The 21,809-nt window shown below is 45.3% G+C and overlaps 1 protein-coding gene across 3 annotated transcripts in view; it reads right to left on the bottom strand.

Annotated features, from left to right (window-relative positions):
- ETV6 (ETS variant transcription factor 6) overlaps positions 1-21,809 on the bottom strand; it is a 237,618-nt gene that overhangs the window by 28,251 nt on the left and 187,558 nt on the right. For all 3 annotated transcript variants that reach the window (XM_060024303.1, XM_060024302.1, XM_060024304.1), the window contains exons 3-4: positions 19,586-19,750; positions 6,821-6,955 (exon numbers count right to left, since the gene is read on the bottom strand). In XM_060024303.1, coding sequence (XP_059880286.1) covers positions 6,821-6,955; positions 19,586-19,750 — 300 coding nt within the window. The remainder of the gene's footprint in view (positions 1-6,820; positions 6,956-19,585; positions 19,751-21,809) is intronic.

Here is a 21,809-nt window from a genome sequence, read left to right as displayed (position 1 = left end):
TGTGAATATACCTAACACTACTGAAGTGTACACCTACAAATGGTTAAGATGATAAATGGTATATGTATTTTATCACAATTCAGCTTTTTTTAAGTGTAAAGAAAAGAAGAAAAAACCTGAACCAAACAGTGCTAAGAAACAGCAAATAGTCCTAATGAATAGCATTTATCAAGCGCTTGCTATGTGACACATGCTGCTCTGAGGGCATTTCCCTCATGAACTTGACCCTTTCTTACATCAATCGTATTCGATAGGTACTGCTATTCTCCTTTTACAGATGAAAACAGAGACACAAGGACGCTAAGGAACGTGCCTCAAGTCACACAGCTGGTGAAGTGGGAGCTGGGATTTGAACCCAGGTGGTCTGGACCATCACGCTCTCTGGCTCTACCATGTGCTGCACGGCTAACGTGTATAACAAAGATGTCAAACCCGGGCCAATGGCCTCCTTGACACTTCAGTCATGAACACGATTCCAGCAAGACTAGAAAATCGGGGTGGTTTTTACAACAACGGGTAATAGGATGTGGCCTGAGCAGCTGGAAGCCTCATCTACCCTGGTGCCTGTCCTGGGGGGCCGGCTCTCAAGGAGCCACCGCACGAGGGGCTGGTCCAGGGGTACGAGAGCCAGGGCTTCTGTTCTCAGAGGCCACTGCCTGAATCAGGACCCACATTTCTCCCAGGCCGGGAGATTTTTGTCCCGCTAATAAGTCCATTCATCCTGGGGCAGTCAGTGATCCAGACAGGTTAATTCAGTCCAATTTAGTATGAGTTTTGAATATCATTAACTGAAGACATACACTGGGGCCTCAAAAGTTATCTCTGACGTGTTTTGGTTTTCACTTAACAGTTTCAAGTACAGATGGTCCCCGACTTATGATGGTTCGACTTAGCGATTTCTCGACTTTCCAGTGGTGGCCAAGTGATACGCATTAGGTAGAAACGGTACTTCAAATTTTGAATTTCGATCTTTTTCTGGGGCTAGTGACATGCAGGACGATACTCCTCGTGGTGCTGGGCAGCGGCAGTGAGTACAGCTCCCGGTCAGCCACGCGACCACGAGGGTGAGCAGCTGATACCATCCTGCACCCAGACAGCCATTCTGTCCTGCACTTGCCGTACAGTGTTCAATAAATTACATGAGATATTCAACACTTGATTATAAAATCGGCTTTGCGTTAGATGATTCTGCCCAACTGCAGGCTAATGTAAGTGTTCTGAGCATGTTTAAGGTAGGTAGGCTAAGCTGTGCTGTTTGGTAGGTTAGGGGTACTAAATGCATTTTCAACTTAGGATATTGTCAACTTAAGACGGGTTTATCTGGCTGTATCCCCATCCTAAGTCTGGGAAGATCTGTACTATGAAGCAGAAACATTATAAGCAGGAGTGCGGGGACCTGCCAGTATATTGGACCTGTCTCGGCATCCTAATCTCCATGGTTCTTCTACTCATCGTTCAACCATTTGCCCTATTTTCAGGGTGCTTGCAAACACACAAAATTAATAAAAATGTTATTTCGGTCAGCTCATTCATGCTGCAGTGGAATGAGCACCGGCATTGGAACCAAGTGGACCTGGGGTTAGGTCTTAGCTTTGCCACTACATAGTTATGTGATTTGGAGGCAGGGTACCTTACTGCTCTTAGCCACAATTTCCTCATCTATAAAGTGGAAATAATATTACCTTCTTTATGGGGTGGTTGTGAAGATTAAATGATTTAAACATGTTAAAAGCTCAGAACAGGGCCTGGAACACAATGAGGACACCATAAATGTTAGCTCTTATTTTGTTATTATGAGGTAGATTCATGTACCCCATCTCGTTGGATTATCTCATTAAAATTGTATAAGGTTGGGCTTCCCTGGTGATGCAGTGGTTGGGAGTCTGCCTGCCGATGCAGGGGACACGGGTTCGTGCCCCGGTCTGGGAAGATCCCACATGCCGCGGAGCGGCTGGGCCCGTGAGCCATGGCCGCTGAGCCTGCGTGTCCAGAGCCTGTGCTCCGCAACGGGAGAGGCCACAACAGTGAGAGGCCCGCGTACCGCAAAAAAAAAAATAATAAAAAAAAATTGTATAATATTTCCTTCCTCCAAAGTAGTCTCTGGCAGTTGGATTTGGTGGGCAGGGGGAGGGAGAAGGGGAAATATTTCCTCCAGTAAAGCAATCATATAAATAAAATTTCTGTGGGCCATCCCAGAATACAGGCCACCCTCCCCACCCTCCATGAAGAAATGATTTCCCTCTACTATCTGGGCTATGACCATGGGCTAGTTGTAAGGAGAACTGAGAATGACACCTGAAATTTCTCGTCCTCACTTCCAATTTCCATATCCACCTGGTGACAGAGAGCTGCCCCAGAGCAGAACTTTCACCTTAGAACTATGTCTACTGCTGCACAGCATGTGGGAATAGTTTCAAATTCAAGTGATTAAAAATCACCTCCCAATTCCCTGGCGGTCCAGTGGTTAGGACTCCGTGCTTTCACTGCTGGGGTCCGGGTTCGATCCCTGGTCAGGGAACTAAGATCCCGCAAGCCACGTGGCATGTCCAAAAAAAAAAAAAAAAAAAAATCACCTCCTAGTCTCTTAGATGGGGGCATAAGAGAGGGTGGACTGAAGGGTCGAAATGATAGGTGGGTCCCCCAAAGGGATCATGGGATGAGGACATTTGAGAAACACACGTCCTGTTCCCCCTCCCTGGACACTTGTCCATGTCCAGTCCAACAGGGGTGACTCTGCAAAGCTGACCCCATTTGGAGACCAGCCTAGACTAGAAGCATATTTTAATTGCTCAATGAACTTTCAGGGAATCACTCATTCAAGCAGTTCTAACACCAAAGGACCAGTGGCAATCGAATATATGCCTTGGCACCAAGCTTTTCTTCTTAAATATTCCATGGGAGCCCAAAGTCACTGACTTCGGAACCCAAAGTATCAAAAGAAGTTGATATCACAACCGTGTGTGACAAAATAAATTTATTGTATAACCACCTACTGGTCTGAAATTTCTAAAGATGTTTTGCCTCCTGGTTTTGGTGAGAGAAGTAGTCTCCTTCCTACATAGCTATCTACCTTATACCTAACTAATTCACAGCACGCAGATAAAATGGGTAATCAATAATCAAAGAAAAGGAATCTATTAAAAATGACATTTTCACTGTGAAACAAGTGAATGATGCTACTCTTGGTTTGACTACTAAGAGGGGTAATGTTATCAGCAGTTCTTGATGAGGTGAGATAAACGAGAATAGATGTTCAACTTTTCTCAGCATCACCAGACAGGACACTGCTGTACTTTTGTGGATTTTAGTTGCCTACGACCCTGAAAGTAGAGAATGTGTCTTATTCGTCTTCGTATCACCCAGGGAGACCCAGTCCTTAGGATTTAAGGGCTCTAAGATCTGATACCATTTGGTGGTATTTCCTGTCTTATAACTGGGGTGACGAAGGGCCAGAGAAATGAGAAACTGAGTCCTTAGGACTGTTCTGGCAGAAGAGAGGATTAGAACCTGGTTTCCTGATGTCCAGATCCCACTCTTGAAGACATTTAATCTAAGCTGACCATGTGTCCCAGTTTGTCAGGGATGGTCCTGGTTTAATGCCTATGTCCTAGCTCACTTACTAGAGTCCCATTTCACTAGCATAAGTGTCTGGGCATGGATGAAAAGGTATAAGGTTATCGTAATTATAGAATATTGCCTTCCCCGCCCATAACTGAGTAAGGGAAGAGTAGAAATGATGGTTCTCCTAGACCTAGGTGGTAATCAGAGTACTGCTTCACCCAAGGCATGACACACTTTTAGAGATAATGAATGTGTACAAAATAAAGGGTCTGAATTAGTATGATCACCCTTCTCTCCCATCAGAGCCTGGAAGGGAGCCTCTGAGCTAACAATGACCTCCAAGCTCCTGGCACTGCCACGTGGCTGCCAGTACGGAAGGTGAGGTTTCAATGTAATGTACTCATAGGGGATATTTGCAGGCAACTGTGGCTGGATTACACAAGATATGTTTGTCCTGTGATATAAATTCCCATTGTGAAATTATGAATGTCTGAATTGGTCACGTCGGTGGCAGTGATGAGGTGAAGTCATGGGGCGTTGAATGAAGCCTTGTGTTTGTACGTCACTCTGCACGCCTCCCTGTGCCAGCCTGCTGAGGGGCTGAGTGGGCCCTCTCTGGAATGGCCCATTCTCCTTCCATGCTGAGCTCTGGGCCGAGTCAAGAGCGACACACTCTTACATTGTACTGTATCCCCAATTAGGCAGCATAAATCACTGGGGATGTAATACTGGATGTTTATAATTTCACTTAACAAACTTTTATCCCCCCCAGGACCAGATCTCTCTGTATATTAACAAATGCCCATATTAATGTGTTACCATTCACGATATAACCATATTGATCCTAGAGATAATTCATGTTAAGCTGTAAATATATTCTTTCTACCTCTCTAGTTGGTCCTTTTGTCACCAAAGGCACCCATATATCTGCAGGTCTGGGGGCCAGCAGCCTCTTCACATCACCTCCGTGCCCGGCACAGCTCTTCTCACGTGATCCCACCTGACAAAGACCCACGCTCCCTTCTGTGCGCTCTCACGTGAGAGCAGGCAGAGGACCAAGGGCACATACCAGGATGGTGTTTTCTGACTGACAGCTTGAAGGAACCGTCTCTGAGAACGCGCTACTTTTAAGAGCAGGTCTGAAGCAGAGCTACCTGATCTACAGGGTGATGCAGCCCTTGACCTTGGCCTCATTAGCTCCATCCTTTTACCTACTGAGCTCACCATGGCCCACAACATAGCACTTGAGAGCGCAGCTCTTTAGGGTGTCGGTGGTGGCGCACGCGCATTTCCTCGGTGAGAGGGGTCTCTGAGAGTGGCCAGCGTTTCCTGCTGAGTCACTCCTGCCCACGAGGACAACAGCAAACACACCTACTTGCGGGTCAGATCAGGCCAAGCGGGGAGAAGGAAGGAGCTGCCATGAGATGAGACCATCAGCCTCCCATCACAGCTGAGGATAAACCGGGAAACAGCAATTCCAAATGGGATTTTTTTTTTTTTTTAATAATGAGCAAAAGAGAGAGAGTGAAAAACAAAACAAAACAGCCCATCACACACCTTTTGTGTGTGAAGAGGCAGGCTAGGCAATCTAATTCCTGCCCTAATCCTAAAGCTTCAGTAAACCCACCACCTCTTCTCTGGAGTAGCTGTTGGCTGTTATGCAAACAGGAAACGCACAGGGCAGGAAGGGTAAAAGAACAGAGAAACCCAACTGGGGTGGGGGGCAGCTGCTAACCTCAGCAGAGGCAGAGCTAGAGGAAGACGGGATGAGAGGCACAGGTGGGGAGACTGCAAGAAGCACTTGCTTACTCTCCATCACAGAGGCAAGGGGACCTGCTGTGAGAAGCTGGGCACAGGGAGGAGATGCCGGTCGGGTGCCTGAAGCCAGGCTCTGTTCTTTGACGTGTTAATTAGGGAAACACGGAACGTCTCATTTTTAAATCTGCCGACAACAAAACAAAACCAGTCCTGCTCTGGGGCATGTTCAATCAGTTGAAGGAAATGCCCCTGACAAAAACCCAGGGGGTGTAGGCCCCTCATAATCTGGTCTGAAAGACAAGTTTAAAAGAATCACCTTGTGTCCCCAATCTGGGCAGAAGGATGTGGATGAAATGCTCCCCAGAGGCACGGTGCATCGCTGTTCAAGAGAACAGGAGCAAAGCCAGCTTCTTATACCCTATTTCTGTACCCAAGCACCTGCTGCAGAACTCTGCCCGGGGCCGCAATTCGATTCTGGTCTTTTGTTGTGTTTTCTACCAACGCTTTGATGAGGACCACTGTAAGTCACCAGGGCAGAGCAGTGCACGGCACACCTGAACTGAGCACTCCCAGCGAGCACATTGCAAGACACTGCCTCCGGCGCACGAATACTAGACCTCCTTGGTCCCCCGCAGAGTTCACAGGGTTTGGGTCTCTTTTCTTCCTCCAGCTTACGTTACCCTCTGTTACCCTCACTCCCCACTGTTTCCCTCCACAGCCCGGAAATCAAAGTCCTCCACGTCCTGTTTCTAATCTTACCTCCTTGGACTAGTTCTGCAACAGCAAAATGTTGATCATTGTTTGTTTGGTTTTTTGTTGGTTTGTTTTTGAATTTTTGGTTGCACCCCACGGCATGTGGGACCTTAGTTCCCCGACCAGGGCTTGAACCCGCGCCCCCTGCATTGGAAGGTGAAGTCTTAACCACTGGACCGCCGGGGAAGTCCCTGTTGATCACTGTTGAAGTAGGGGGAGGGGATGGATCACAGAGCTTTAGTTAGTTTATTCTATTTGGGGTCTGTTTGAAATTTTTCATAATCAAAGGTAGGGGGAAAAGAAAGGTAAGTTCTATAACCCAAGTCATGGGTTGTTCTCTATTCCAAGGACTCTCTCCATCCTGCGTCCTCAAGGGACGTTCTCCACTTACTCCTGCTTATCAGACCTTCACGGAATCCTACAGAGTCACCTCCTTCATGAAGCTGAGCCTGCTGCCTGTACTGGCTGTAATCTCCCATTCCACTGTCTCTTTATAGCACCTGTCATAATTATTCTTTGATACTTACATGTGTATCTATCCCATTTCCTCTCCTAGATTGTAAGTTGCAGAGAACCAGATCTTATTCATCTCAGCATTTCCCCCAGGGTCTCAAACAAAATCAGTACCCCACAAATGCTTGTTGAATGAAAAATGAATCACATGAACAAGAACGACTTATCAAAGGAACAGTGGAACCTCTGGGATTTGGCTATGTCTCAAGCAAGGAGAGAGAACCCTCCTAGGTACCTTCTTCGTGGTTCTGATGCAGGATGACTTCCGGCTGCGTGTGTATCGAGTTTCCGGGGTGGAAGAACGGTGAGAAAAGAATCCGAGGTTTCCTCTGCTTCAGAATATGCTGAAGGAGTTCATAGAGCACATCACCTGGATAGAAAAAGGAAAGAAAAATAGGGAAATGGGAGTGTTTTGTTCAACAACTATTTGCTGAGCTTTGACTTTGCGCCTGGCACTGTCCTAAGGACACAATGATGAGGAAGACAGGTCTGCCACCTATCCACGTGGAGCTTATAGGGGACAGGATGCGGCACTGAAACTCAGGTCAGAGCCATGCAGGTTTTTTTTTTTTGAACTTTTTTGATTATGAAAGTCATACACAAAAATAAGTATAAAAATGCAAGAAGATAGAAAGAAACAAAAATCACCTATAATCCTATCCCGAAGAGACACAAGCCTGTTAATACTATCTACAGTATTATATGGTTATAGAATTAGAATCAAGCTTATCATAGTTTAGTATCTCTCTTTTTCCCTCCACATTATTTAACTGCTTTAGTAGCTGCATTATAACAGCCTGTCACAGGGATGTACCAGACTTTATTAGAAACTTAAACTGTCCCAATTTATTGCTACTATTTTTATAAAAAACATCCTTTTCACGTCTATATTTGCATTTCAGATTATTCAAAGAAGAAGTACAAAGTCATTAAGGATGAAAAGTTTTAATGTTTCAATGAGAACTCATGGATTCTTCATAGAAATCTTCCCAATAGAGAAAAACGTGCCTTTCTGATCTACCCCAATCCCAGGCAGGAAAAGAATAAACGTGAAAAAGAAATTCACAAGTCCGGTCAGAGGTGCTAACTATTAAAGATACCCTATAAGGAACTGGCTTATGTTCTGGGATGCTTCCCTCTAAAAATACACACAGGCACTGCTCCAAGGTTCCACAATCTCTAGAAAATCATCTTTAGATGTCAGCACCTCGCAGAGGATGGTAGGGGCTGGTCTGAACTGGGGGCCTTCTATTCTATTTGGTATTTGAAGTGTCCACTGAGTTGTCAATTAGCCAAAAAAGCTGTCATGGTCTTGTCCCTCCCCTCTGACTTAGATCCAAGTTAAAAAATGCAGGTGGGTGCCTCAAAACCCCTTAGGGGTGGGTGATTAATCTTTAAAATACCACAGGCTTTTCTAACTGTCTCCCACGCCCTTCCACATACAGATACGCAGTCAACAATTGTACCAAACAGTGGGCTTTTGTCTCTAATTTTAGCCACTTTTAACAGATACTTTAATTAACAACTTAATTTACTGCATATTTTGGGCTATTGCTAAATTATTTTTTTTTCCTCTTCAACTCAGCCTGAATCTGAGAAACAGTCCAAATGAATTCCTTTGTTTCTGCAAACTTCTGTGCCTTTTCTATTGGTACCAAATATAAGTTCCACAATACCCCGTCCTAAGTGATTCCTGAGATGCCCTGGTGTCTTTCCTTTGATTTTGTTTCTTCCTCTACCTTTGAATTTTGGTCATTATTAATATAACTTACTGCCACTGTTTACTACTGTGATCAAATAGAGCAAAAGACTTCTAAGAACTGAAGACCCCACGTCACTTGGGTATTTCCTTTTAGTGAAACAGGCGAGGAACCGCAGAGGTGTTCTGAACCCGACTTAAAAATGTTCTGTGTAAGGTAGACCCGTGACACATGACTGCCTTTGGAGCTGGGAAGGCTTTGGAGCTCATCTAATTCAAATCCAGTAGTCATGGTGATGCTGTCTCTGATGAGATGAGGATACAGAGCCTGAAATACAGTCCTATTTTAATGATTCATATTTTAATCGCTTACAAAAATAAGTCCCTAATCAACATTTTGTGTCTTGGTTTAGTGTAAATGTCTTCCTGAACTTTTCCGAATTTACATGGCCTCACAATGCTGGGTTCTATCCTGTGGGTTTGAGCGATGCTTTATACCGGTAGTAGCTGAAGAGAAAAACGAAAACACTGAAAAAAAATGTGTTCCTGATGATACTAACAAAAATGGTCAGTTATTCGTGTACCCACTTTGGAAGGGGAGGCCAGGAAATACAGATGCAGTGTGTGTGTGGGTGTTGGACTCTGCTGGTTTGGATGCGGGCTGGTGAGAGGGGAGGGCCCGGCAGCCAGGGCTGGAGGACCAGCTCCTGTGCGTCAGGCGACCTTGAGCAGGTCCCTGAACTTCTCTGCGAAATGCAAACATCTCCCTCAGAAGAGGATGTCGTGAAGCAGGGTCTGGTGCATGTCCCATGTGGTCCCTCCTTGGAGGTCACTCGGGGGGCTGGAGAAGCTCTGGGTATGGTGGCTGGAGAGCAGGCAGGTCACTTTCTTTTCTGTTTCCATTTCTCTACGTGCACAGAGAAAGCGAGGCAACAAAGTGGATGCCCTTTACCTTCTCCAGGCCTCAGTTCCTCATCTGGAAAATGGCGATACTGGCAGTATCTACCTCCCAGGATGCCTGTGAGGACTGGATGAGGTAAGTGTGTAATAAGCTCATCACAGCACCGGGCAGTGAGAACTCAGCAAGCACCAGCTGTTGTGTGACCACCGCTGTTCCTGCTATTATTATGGGTATCATTCAAGGGGTTTAGGACAGACCGGTAGACCCCGAAGGAGGTCTCAGGAGAACAAAGGAAGACTGTCCAGGTCATGGTCAGTGTTATGTTCCCCCTTCAGAAAGGGCAAGGTGAAGTGAGGCCATTCCCCCACTGGGCTAAGCCTGCAGCGGGGCTGATACGTGCTCTGCACCATACTCTCCCAGGCCTTCTGTACTGCCTCTCCCCAGCCTCTCAACCCAAAGCTGGCGAAGGGAGCCCAGTAGAGAAGGCTCCTCTCTGAGTGGATGAGAGAGCTGGAGGGGGGCCGGTCAGGCAGAGCTCTGCCAGTTCTTTAACTCAACCACAAGAACTGGTAAGGTAACACTCGTAAGTGGCACCTGGGATAGCTGGCTAAGGGGTGGGAGCCTGGGCCCAGGGTCCTGGGCCAAGAAAATACTTAATTCTAAGACTGCAGAGTATGGCCACAATTGGACCAGTCCATCCACAGACATGTTTCCGTGGCAACCAGGAACTCAGCTGGGGAATGCGGCTGGCTTAGCACAAACGCATCGCTACTCTGGGGGGAAAACCAACCCACCGTATGTGCCATGTGTGTATGATTGGCAGGAAGAGTGTGTGCCTGGTAATGGCTTGGAATCTTAGACTTAGAGAGGATTCTACAGGTTTCCTAGATGGACTCAAACTTGTGATCAGTAAAAGTCCCCTGCCTCCTCTTCCCCTGCCAAGAAGTAGCTTTGGCTGAGAGCTTCTGTGATGGGTAGCCGGACGCAACGTAAGCAAACCACTTCTGGACAGCTCTAGTCGACAGAAAGTTCTTCTGTTGAGTTGGAATCTGGCCTCCTCTGCAATCTCATGTACCTCGATTCTTAGTTTTGGTCTCTGGAGCAGCACAGAACATGCATCCCATCTACAACAGTTTCCTAAATAAATAAAGACGCTCCCCCACTCCATCCTCTTCCATCTCCACTGGCCCCCGATTCCTCCGATAGTCAGTTTTCTTGCTACATTCTTAAAATCTTCTTATACACAGGAGATCACATCTCAAATGTGATCTTAACAAAGAGATCTCTGGAATAAAGAACAGATTTAAAAAGCAGTTATGGGGCTTCCCTGGTGGCGCAGTGGTTGAGAATCTGCCTGCCAATGCAGGGGACACGGGTTCGAGCCCTGGTCTAGGAGGATCCCACATGCCACGGAGCAACAAAGCCCGTGTGCCACAACTACTGAGCCTGCGCGTCTGGAGCCTGTGCTCCGCAACAAGAGAGGCCACGATAGCCAGAGGCCCGCGCACCACGATGAAGAGCGGCCCCCGCTCGCCGCAACTAGAGAAAGACCTCGCACAGAAACAAAGACCCAACACAGCCAAAAATAAATAAATAATAAAAAAGAGAAGTTATATTTATTTGCCTGCTGTATAAAGAGCACGAGCCATAGCACTATACATCTAACTAAGCTAATGACCACTGGCCTGAATTCAAAGGCACTGTTCAAAAAACTCTTGGCCTGTTCAACTCTTGATAAATCTTCTCTGTCTTCCCAGAAAAGGAATAACTCGTACTAACCATAAAAGATGCTCCTACTGTACTAAGCAATGAAATCAAGGCTATTGTTTAAGGGATAACAGCTTTTGCTGGTTTCTCCATATATCTTCAGGCATACACACATGGTTCATGTACCCACAGGTACATGCACAAGTAAATTTGCCTCGAAGCTAGTGAATTTCAGGGGCCTTTACCTGTATAGTCCCATGAAAGGGAACCTAGCTATGTGCCCTCAAATTATAAATTTCAGGTCCCCAACACCCTGGATATACTCCTAGGTGCGCACACACACACACACACACACACACACACACACACACACACACACAGAAGAGAAACCCACAAACTAAACACACATACAATTTTGTATCAGTGATCTTGCTGTTAAAAGCCAGGCAACGACTTCGAGAATCCTGAATTCTATGATTTTATTTGCAATTTGTTCAAAACGAACAGTAGCGAGAGGGAATAAAACTGCTGCAAGTTGCCTGAGCAAAGACTAGTGTCTGATGACCAAGATCATAAAGATGCTGTTTAGGGGGTTAAACATATCTACGTTTCTTTCCTTTTTTTTTTTAACATCTTTATTGGGGTATAATTGCTTTACAATGGTGTGTTAGTTTCTGCTTTATGACAAAGTTTCTTTACTTTCAGAGGAAAGAGCTTGGGCTCTGGAGCAAGGAAGTCCCAGGTTTGAATCCTGGTTCCTCTACTCAACAGCTGCGTGCCCTGAGGCAAACTACTTTTCTCTTTGAGCCTTAGTTCAAGGCTTAGTTAAATATTCTTTTGTCTCAAATGAGAAAAATGCCCAGACTCCACAGGGCTGTTAAGAGGATTAAATGAGATAATGTGAACAAGTGCACCGGCCGCACGTCTGCCCTCCTGTGCGCTCAGGAGATGGCACCCCTTGTGATTATGATAATTATTAACAGATGTGTCTCCAAAAAATCTGGAAACTATTTGCTCTGCTTCAATATTTTTGTCTTTAAAGGACATGCATAAGTTCCATAAAGGCACATTCATAAGAATGGAATTTTTTTCCAGTTGACATCATTTCATACAGATATTTCTAGTTCATGGTTTCTCTTTCCTTCTAGTTCACAATGTACCTTCAACTTCTTTCTATAGGGTTCTTTTCTTTAGCATTTAAGCAGCTTCAAGTGTTTCCTGTCTTCTACACACATACACACACACACACACACACACACACACACACACACGCACGCACGCACGCACACGCACACACACGCACACACCTCTGTCCTCATCTTCCCCTCCCGGTGCTGTTCCTGTTTCCCTCCTCCCATCGCAGCCAAACTCCCTGAGGAGCTGTCCAACTCTGTCATCACCACAGCCCTCTCCGTTCACTCCTCAGGGCCCTTTGGTCTCCACTCCAACCCTCTCTCCAAAGCGCTCTTGCTGACGTCACCTCACTGTCATCAAACCCAAAGGGCAATGGTACTTGGGGACTTGCTGCCTCTCAGCAACATCATCACCACTAGTCACTGCACCCGCCCCCGGCCTTAGAACACCCCTTGGCTTCAGACATTCCTCCGTCTCCTGGCTTTCTGCTCTCCCTCCTTCCCCAATCTTTAAGGCTCCCAGATCTCCCATCATCTTTCTCCCTGGGTAATCTCAGCCCCTCCCATGGCTTCAATCAGCTTGTCTATGCTAAATCTACTCCAGCCAGACCTACCTCCTCAACTCCAGAACCTTCACTTACCTCCTACATACATCCTCTTGCATGCCACCCGGGCACCGCGCATCTTATGTGTTCGACATAAACGCCTTTACAACCCACGTGGTGTTTCCTAGTGCAGTAAACGCCCACCTGATTGGGCCAGAAACTCGACACTCATCCTTAACACCTCTCTCCCACTTATACAACATCTAATCGGTCCCCAAGACTTATAGACTCTGCCTTCTAAATACTGCTTGAATCACCCCCTTTTCTCTGCTGGTCCATCTTAGTTTAAGTCACCGCCATTGCGCCTACCTGCCAGCCATGCCGACGGCCCTACATCCTACTTCTCACCTCTGTACTTCATTATGCCAGTCTCTGCTTCAGACCCTGAATGGCTTCTACCTGTCTTTAAAATAACATGTAAAGTGCTGAACGTGATCCGCAAGGCCCTGTATGATCTACTGAAGAAATAATAAGTGACTCAATGAATGGCCGTAAAGCTACAGTGTATTCCTCTATATTTATATTCTCCACATTTTTTTTTTAGCAAGTCTCCTATCGGGGGTGGCTTGGGCATTTCCAGTTTTTACCATTATAAATAGAATTGCTAAGGGCATCTTTTTTGTCCCTCTATTGGATTGTTTCCTTCAAATATTTTCCTAAAACGGTGTCATCAGTGAAAGCGTTTGATTAGTTTTCAAGTTCTTATTATACACGGCTTGTGCTGCAGAAGACGGGGACCAGTGCAGAGTGTCATCTTCAAGACTGTCCAGAGCCTCTCCCCCAGGCGTTTCACATCGTTTAACTTCTTGGGTTCAGTAGGTTTAAAGCAGAATCGTCACATTATTGAAAATTTGCATTTTTCTGGTGCTGATTTACTACATACACCTCCTCCTACGAAGATTATCTAAAGTAACACATTCTTACATCTGCAAACTGTTCTCTTTTCTCTGTCTCTCTCTTCCGTTTTTATTCAGAGATTTTAGTTTCCTTCTGACCAATTCTTTAAAAAATAAATAAGTAAATGAAAGCAGGCACAGTGTGGGAGGGACACTTCAGATTTGTCAGAGAAAACTCTCTCTGCCGGTCCTCTCTGCCTGTGATAGGTTCAAAGTGAAGTCCGAGGCCTCGGCTCCTTCAGTTTCATCATAAATTCCACAGTGAAAACACCAACGCAGACACAGGCCTGGGGGATCCCACTGGTGGCCTAACAAACATTCCCACCATGGGATGGCCTGGCTTTCCAACTCCGCTCTATCTTAGTTTCCAAGCATTCCATTCAATCCATTTTTGTAGGCTGCTTGAATTACAAACATTTTAATGTAATGCGGAGTGCCTTCTGTGACCGTAAAAATAAACCTACTCTTTTACTTAGGAACAAATATGTGAAATTCAGTTGGTATCTATGTCTTGGACACGGAGATCTCAGGGAAAAAATGGGAGCAGGTTGTGGGAAAATTTGAATATTATATTTAAGAGGAGAATAAATCACTTAGAAAAGACATCTAGTAAGACAACTGCCTTTACCTGGATACAGAATATAAGGTAAGATAAAGCAAAGAATAAGCTTGTGAGAAAATCCAAATACCGTGACATAAGTATGCACTGTTAATTAAAGGACGTGTTGTATGTTTTACATGTTAAAATATGACTCTGTACAGCAGAAAGTTCAGTTATCGCCACCATTTCACTGCCAGGATAACCTAAGTTCTAAGAAATGCAGTGACTTTCCTGTAACTGACTTATCTAAGCACTTCTCCGATGGGTAATACACATATTTTTCGCTTGTGTTGCTCCAAGACACAGCAAGGGAAGAAAGAAGCCACTCTGCGTGTCTTCAGTCAAGGGTCATGTCTGCTGGAACTCCCACACTTCAGGGCTAACGTTCCCCTCTGTGACCCACGGCCTCAGACCCTGTGACTTGAGTCTAAAACAGCCCGTTGATTCAGCTGCTCAATTCAGCAAACCACCCACCATTGCTTAATAGAGATTAATAGGCAAGTTGGTTTCCAAGGAACTATATGTAGATAAAGACTGGTATTTTCACTTTAAAGAAATTTCAAAGAAATTTTGCTATATTTGAAGATCACAAGCAAAGCGTATTTCCAAAGTCAAAGGTTCTGGTGGGTTGGAGAGGTTTGTAACATCACACCGCAGTACAGGAAAAACTGATTTACTTAGTAAAACCCCAATTCACTTTTTGCTGAACTGGCTTGAAGGAACTTTGAAAATATGTTTGTTTTGCTTTTCGCTTTTTTTTTTTTTAGCATTGATAGAAAGTCTAACATGAATTAAATTAATAACTTTTTGTTCATTTAAATAATGGATACATAAATACGTTCCACCTGAACAACTCTAAATAAAAGTTAGTATCAGTGCTAACTTGTCTGTTCCGTCTTATTAATATGTTTTCACAGTCTCAAGGTGGTCAAGAAACACGGAGTTATTCATTGTAAGACATTCATTGAATTCATAAAATTCAGTGAAATCCCTTTGAATTTAAATCATCCCAGACCATTTAATATGGTAACTACCTAGTCGCTCAAGGACTAGGTAATATTACCCTGTCCGGGTGACAGTTTATAAAGCTGAGATTCCTTTACGTTTTTTCCTTAACTTTGAGGATGTCATAAATATGTCATCCTGTCGTATCCTCTGATTGAGAGATTATTTCAAAAACTAGACCCCATTTATATTCAACCTTGACATCTTCTGTTTGGAGATGATATTTTAAAGTACATTCTAGTACATTCCCTATTTTATTCTAGTGGTTGAAAAGGGAGGACCTTTGTCCTGGAGGTGGACACGGTAAATGTGGTTTGTTAAATTGGTCAAAGAATGCGGAGTTCAGAGAGGCTACCATATTTGACTTCAGGTATCTCAGTAGTTCAAGTAATTATAATTCATTGAGCTCCCGTTCTCTCCTCTCTACATCTGGAATGAGTAGTGTCAAGGAATGTTATTTCCAAACACAGAAAGCAGAAGTCTGGGTGAGGCCAGGCAGGAAACGTGGCTGGGAGGAAGCTATAAACATCCATTCATGGTGATGCGCCGGCCACCAGGTACTTTTGCTGCATTCTAGCAGCCCCATGACTAGTGAGAAGCTGCTGCTTTGTCGTAGGCAGCAAAAAAGATCCAAGGAAAGACAGGAAAAAACCGGGTGAAGTCTAGGTTTTACAAGGTATACAGGTCGAAGGAGACCAAGTTCTTGAATATTTATTTACTGCCTGTAGGTGGGAAGTTGTAATGTTTATTGGAAGCTGAACACTTTCAGTGGCTGAAGCTGGGCTGACCTGTTCAGAGTTGAAGGGAGTTTAGGATCCCCTCACTGAAAATCCCGTTTTATGGATGAGGAAAATAAGGGCAAATGAGGTGATGTGATCTGCGGAAGAGCCACGTGTAGAACCTGGGCCTCACGACATCTACACCAAAGGCAAAAGCAAAGCCCACGTCAGAAGCAGCAGTACCAAATGTTACACCTGAGAGAGAAACAAGGTTTTCTATTTATACCTTGTCTCTATCTAAGGAGAATGTGAGCAGGTATATCACGCCCTCATCACCCTGCTGGCTGGCTACTTCATGGGAAGGGTCTTCTCAACTCCTACTTAGTTCTGTCTTCCAATCCCTCTGACAATTCTCCCCTGTTTGTGATAAGTTTTCTTATGGCCTCTACTGGCAGGTATCACCTTGATATTCTGTCCATGGCTTTCCGGTTGATGCCTTAATTAAATTACCTACGGTGTAAAGTTATGCTCAGCTTGATGTAATGGGGATGATACTCAAAATGATTATTCCCAGCTTGGCCTGGTTCCTGTCTCAGATTCTGCAGAACAGGACGCATCTTCCTGGATGTCCTGGCATCGCTTGGCCAAAGTGCCGGAAGTATTATTATTCTGGTGTCACTGATCCTATTCTGGACTTCAGCACCTTGCATGAGGACCGTAGCAATGGCACTGTATCTAGCTTCCCTGCTTTTAGTGACCCAGTAAATCCACCCTATGCACTGATGGCAAATGTCTATACCAAAGGGAGAGCTCCAATCGTATCATTCTCCTGATCAAAACCTTTCAGTGGTTTCCCATTACCTGCAAAATAACATCCAATCTCCTTAACCTGGGCTTTAAGGCACTCTCAGGTTGGGTCATAATTCAACCAATATTTATTGAGTGCTGACTGAATGCTGCACTAGACGCTGGAGACGTGGCAGCTTAACAGGACACAGCCCTGTCCAGACTGAACTCTCTACTCCGGGAGAGGATACGGATTAGAAAACAATCACATGTAACACAGTGTGTGACACGTGTGTGTGTGTGTGTGTGTGTGTGTGTGTGTGTGTGTGTGTGTGTGTCAGGGGCCATGACAGAATTAGGAAATGCTCTGAGATAAAAGAGGACCCAGACCGAGGTGCGGAGAGGTGGAGGAAAGGAAGGTGGGGTGGAATCAGGGATGCAGGGATGGGAGCCAGGGAAAGCATTCCTGGAGAAAGTAGCAGAACTTGAGACATGAAGAGGCAAGCAGACAGGTGAGGGGGGTGGTGATGAGTGACGATGAACAGTGTCTAGCTCACGTGGCCTCCTCTCTGAGTTCCTCCCCCACACGAACTGGCCTCGACACCTTTCCTTACCTACCGCTTGCTCACCTTTCAAAGCTTTCAAAGTCCGGCTCCACTACCACACCACTGAGCCTCACTGGACAACCCAACTGGAAGTCATCTCTATCTCTCAAGTCCTTCAGCCCAAATTTCCGTCCTCTGATGTGGGGCTGCCCAGGGAACACTCACGGAATGAATTTCTACTGCCCCCTCCCAACCGTGGCTACAGCACCACGCCCCGACTATCGCACCAGCCTCATGCTGCCTCTTCCATCCGTAGGGGGGCTTCCTTACCGCCGCCCAAACACACTAAGTTAATGCTGCTCCAGTGACCCACCCACTCAGTTCCATCCTTCACGTCCCAGACCAACTTCACTCCTGCTTTCTTGAGACCCACCCGACTCTGCTCTCTCCTTCCCCAGCTCCCTGCGCCTTCAGGTTCAGTGCAATCCTGGCTCCAACTGGGCAGCAGGCTCCTGTCCAGCTTCCCACGTGGCCCACCCGGCAAAAACCTGACAAAGTGGCAAGGGCGTACTGACAGGTTCTGTGTATCTTCGCTCCCAGCTTTGAGCAGAGAGAACCTAGTTTCACAAGGAAAGTTGAGAGGTCACCGGACAGAAAAATAAATCAGCAACAAAAAGGAACGCCTGAGATATGGTGGGGGGAAGGCAGATTTACAAAGTCTAAGTCAAATCAAGTTAAAACACATCACTATGTTTTCCTCTGTTTGCCTGACATGAGTAATTTCTCCGGAACCCTAAAGAGTCAGAGCTCTTTTCCTCCAGATAGGTAACTTTGCCCCTTTGAGTATAATCTTTGAGTTTCCACTGGAACAGAAAAGGGAAGTGTTTTTGCATTAAATTAAAAGGAACTATCGAGGTTCCTTTTAGGTTAGTTTTATTTATTTATTTATATCATTGTTTGATGGTTTTCTTGTTCTGAGGCTAGAGAAAGAATCAATGATTGAAGACCAAATGTTTCAGGTAGGTTTGTGTCCCTTATAAAACCATAGCAATGATCTGTTTTTCAGCCTTGATTTAAGTTTTCAAGTTTCCATTAACATCTATACTTCTGGGGGAACCTTCCCCTTTATCATTTCCTCATATAAACGGTTCTGCTGCAATTGGGAAAAGCTGGGGCAATACTGTTCCATACACACCCTTATCTTACCCTCTGTGATGGGGCTGTTTCCTCGTGGCGGTTAGCTAGTGCATTAACTCCCGGCCAGCCTCCAGGAGTAAATCGGGGTAAACGTAGCTGGGCACAGACCTCCTGTGGGACCCCTGCCCTCAGTCAAGAAGACACGGTCTCTGCCAGACGAGTTGCATCGAAGTGGGGCTGGCGGTGAGACTTGACAGAGGGAGGGCCCATCAGTCCTTGAATAACTGCACTCAAGAGGCAGAAACCTGAGACCAAAGTTCCCCTTGGACATATGGAGTTCCCAAATCTCTACTTCAAAATACCCATCAAGTGTGAGAAATGAAGTTGGAAAGTATATTTGAAACCTTCCCCACGTCAGGAATACACTCTGCAGGTACAAAAGCTCCTTACTGAATGCAACCTTCCCATGTGGCTTCAGGAGCCCTTATTTTGACAAATCTTTCTCGTTAGATGCGTTGCTTGTATTTTTCAGGGGTTCTACAAGCTACAAGATGCATTACTTCAAAGAATTCAGTACTTCTAAAGGAAATCACTTGAAGCCCCGGGCATTGTTTCTAAACTTGCCTGGGCTACTAGGATCTCCACCTTTCCCAGCCCTTCTCTCTCGTTCCCTCGATTCTTCTCTCGTTTTCTACTCCTCCTACCTCAGCAGTGCTCATTCCCCTGCCTCTGCTGTCTTTTGTTATTTGTTTTCTTTGTCTGCACCATGCGGCATGTGGGATCTTGGTTCCCTGACCAGGGATCAAACCCACGTCCCCTGCACTGGGAGTGCGGAGTCTTAACCACTGGACCGCCAGAGAAACCTTCCTGTCTTTGTTTTTAACTAAGCAGTTTGCAATCTACACTCACGCTCAAGCATCTCTTGTAAAAGCCTTCAGAATCAGAAGCAAGGCAGAGAGAGAGGGTCAGAATGCATTTTCTTCCTTATTTGGTGGTGCAATGAGATCCCTTAAGTACCAGGGTCTATAGGTCCGAACTGGGTTACTTCTCCTAACCTTAAAAGTTTCCCCCGGTCCTGGAAATTCTTCCTCTTCTCCCCTCAAACTGGCCTACGTCAGCAGGATCTGTCCTCTACTAAGCTGGGTCACTGTCCTTGCGTTCACGGTGACGATGTGGAGATCTCTTGGGAGGCTAAGTGGTGACAAAGGCCAACTCTGGCTACCAGACGTTCCAGGCTGAGCCCGTGTCCGGAGTCCAGACCCTCACCTGAATGAGGAGACCGGTAGCGAAAGTCCTCTTTGGTCAGGAGCAGGAGAGCTTTGCCATTCATCTCAAACGTGCTGCTGTCAATCGGCCTTAGAGAAAACTCATTTTCAGCCCACTTGAGCCACTGGGCTACGTCATCTCTGCTCCAGTACATTGGCTGCAAGCCTGTTGGAGAGACAGCAAGGCAGAAAGAAAAGAGAGAGAGAGAGAAAAAAGGTCTTGTCAGTTAGACAGTTGAAATAAAGGGCAAAGATTTCCGAATGGTTAATGAAATTGAGTCTCCGTATCCGAAGAGCCCTTAGGTTCCGCTCTGAATCCCACGTAAAACTCAAGCTTCATGAGTGGCAAAGTGCGATATCAAATGAACTTTTTATTTAGAGGCAAAATGGGGGGGGGGGAATCCCTTTTTATGTCTTTAAGGAACCGTAGGTCTCACAGCCCTGTCCTTCCTTGGCCGGCCGCAGCTCCAGGGGTGTCTGGATTCCTGGTCTGCCCTGAAGGTGCAGCTGTGGAGTGGGCCTGGAGCCCCTGAGGGGGCTCAGAGTCATGACAAATGTCAGTGTGCTTTGGAGGCGACTTCAGAATCAGAGCTGGGGTGGGAGGGAGGGAGACGCAAGAGGGAAGAGATACGGGAACATGTGTATATGTATAACTGATTCGCTTTGTTATAAAGCAGAAACTAACACACCACTGTAAAGCAATTATACTGCAATAGAGATGTTAAAAAAAAAAAAAAAGAATCAGAGCTGATCTGATTGTAGCCCAGCGTCCTTTCAAAGTGAGAATGTTCCAGAGCGGGGCCTGACCTTCCAGAGATGCCAAATAATGAAGTGTTCCCTGAAACTTCTTCCAGGAAGAGCAACGCACTCGCCTCTGGGAAGCTATCAGGCTATAGCCTCTGGGAATGAGAGGGCAAGGTAAGGATAAAAGGTCTCTCGCCTGTTTACTGTACTTGCTGATGTCAGAACTTCCTGGTAGGGGTGGTACTTGAAGTCTGAGTGGACAGGAGTGGGTGAAAGGGAGCTGAGAGGATGGCTCGGGCTGGGTCTCTGTCTGGAAGCCTGACCGTGAATCTGTTTTTGTTTGATTTTGCAGTTGCGGGAAATCTTGGACATATCATTCAAGGGGTTTAGAACAGTCATTATCAAAGTGTGATCCAGGGACCCTTCAGGGTTCCCAAGACCTTTTCAGGGTGTCCATGAAGTCAAAACTCTTTTCACAACAATATTAAGAGGTTATCTCTGCCTTTTTCATTCTCATTCCTTCATGAGCATATGGTGGAATTTTCTAGAGGCTACACAGCATGTGATATGACAGCAGACATGAGAATCCATCCATTTTCTATGAAGCTAGAAATTAAACAGACTTGCAAAAATGTAAAACAAAGAATGCCACTCTAATTTTTTTTGGTTTTGGAAAATATATTCATAAATATATATTTATGTTAACATTTACTTGGCTTATTTTTCAGTGAGTTAAGCAATATTTTTATATATATTATAACAAATACTTAAAATTTTCAGTTTTGATTTCCAATATGGTAAATATAGATAGAAGCTACATGAGCAAAGCTCTTTGGGGTCTTCAATAATTTTAAAGAATCAAAAGAAATCCTGAAACCAAGCTGTCTGAGAACTGAGGGGTTAGAAGAAGCTACATGCTCAAGAGTGCTTTATTCTCTAAAATATCGTATGAATTAATAGTTCAAATACAACAGAATCAGTGTTTGCTAAGAGGAGCGTCAGTCTCTCTATTTAGTTACTCCAGCTTGCTAAGGAGACGCCAAGTGTGTGCTCTGACAAGTGTCCTTCAGTTTGATCCTGGAAAGAAGCACCTTTCATCCTTATGTCAGGCATGACAAAGCACTGTCTGGTCTATTTGGATGGGCTGCTTTTCCTCCCGGGTGGACTGGGGAATGGAATGGCTCAGATGCCCTTGAGAAGATCCAGGGCCTCTGGGCATGACAACTGGCTCTGTCTTGCAGTTGGCTTCTTTGCAAAGTCTACTTTTAAAGAAGGGCAGCTGGCTTCCTTGGACTCTGGGGAAGTCTCTTTGAAACTGGTCCACTGTGTAGGGCACCAATAAAGCACTCTGGGCACTGACATAATTAGAGATGGGCATTGAGAGTTTTTTCCTTGTTTTTTAAGTTTTATGATTTTTTTTTCACGTGAAGAAAGGGGCATTGTAAAATAATAACGTGTAGTATGTTACTGCTCTATGATCT

This window comes from Delphinus delphis, chromosome 11 (assembly GCF_949987515.2).
Source record: "Delphinus delphis chromosome 11, mDelDel1.2, whole genome shotgun sequence".
In the NCBI taxonomy this organism is placed as follows: Eukaryota; Metazoa; Chordata; class Mammalia; order Artiodactyla; family Delphinidae; genus Delphinus; species Delphinus delphis.
Note: the sequence above shows the minus strand (reverse complement) of the source record. Positions and strands in the feature narration are given on the sequence as shown.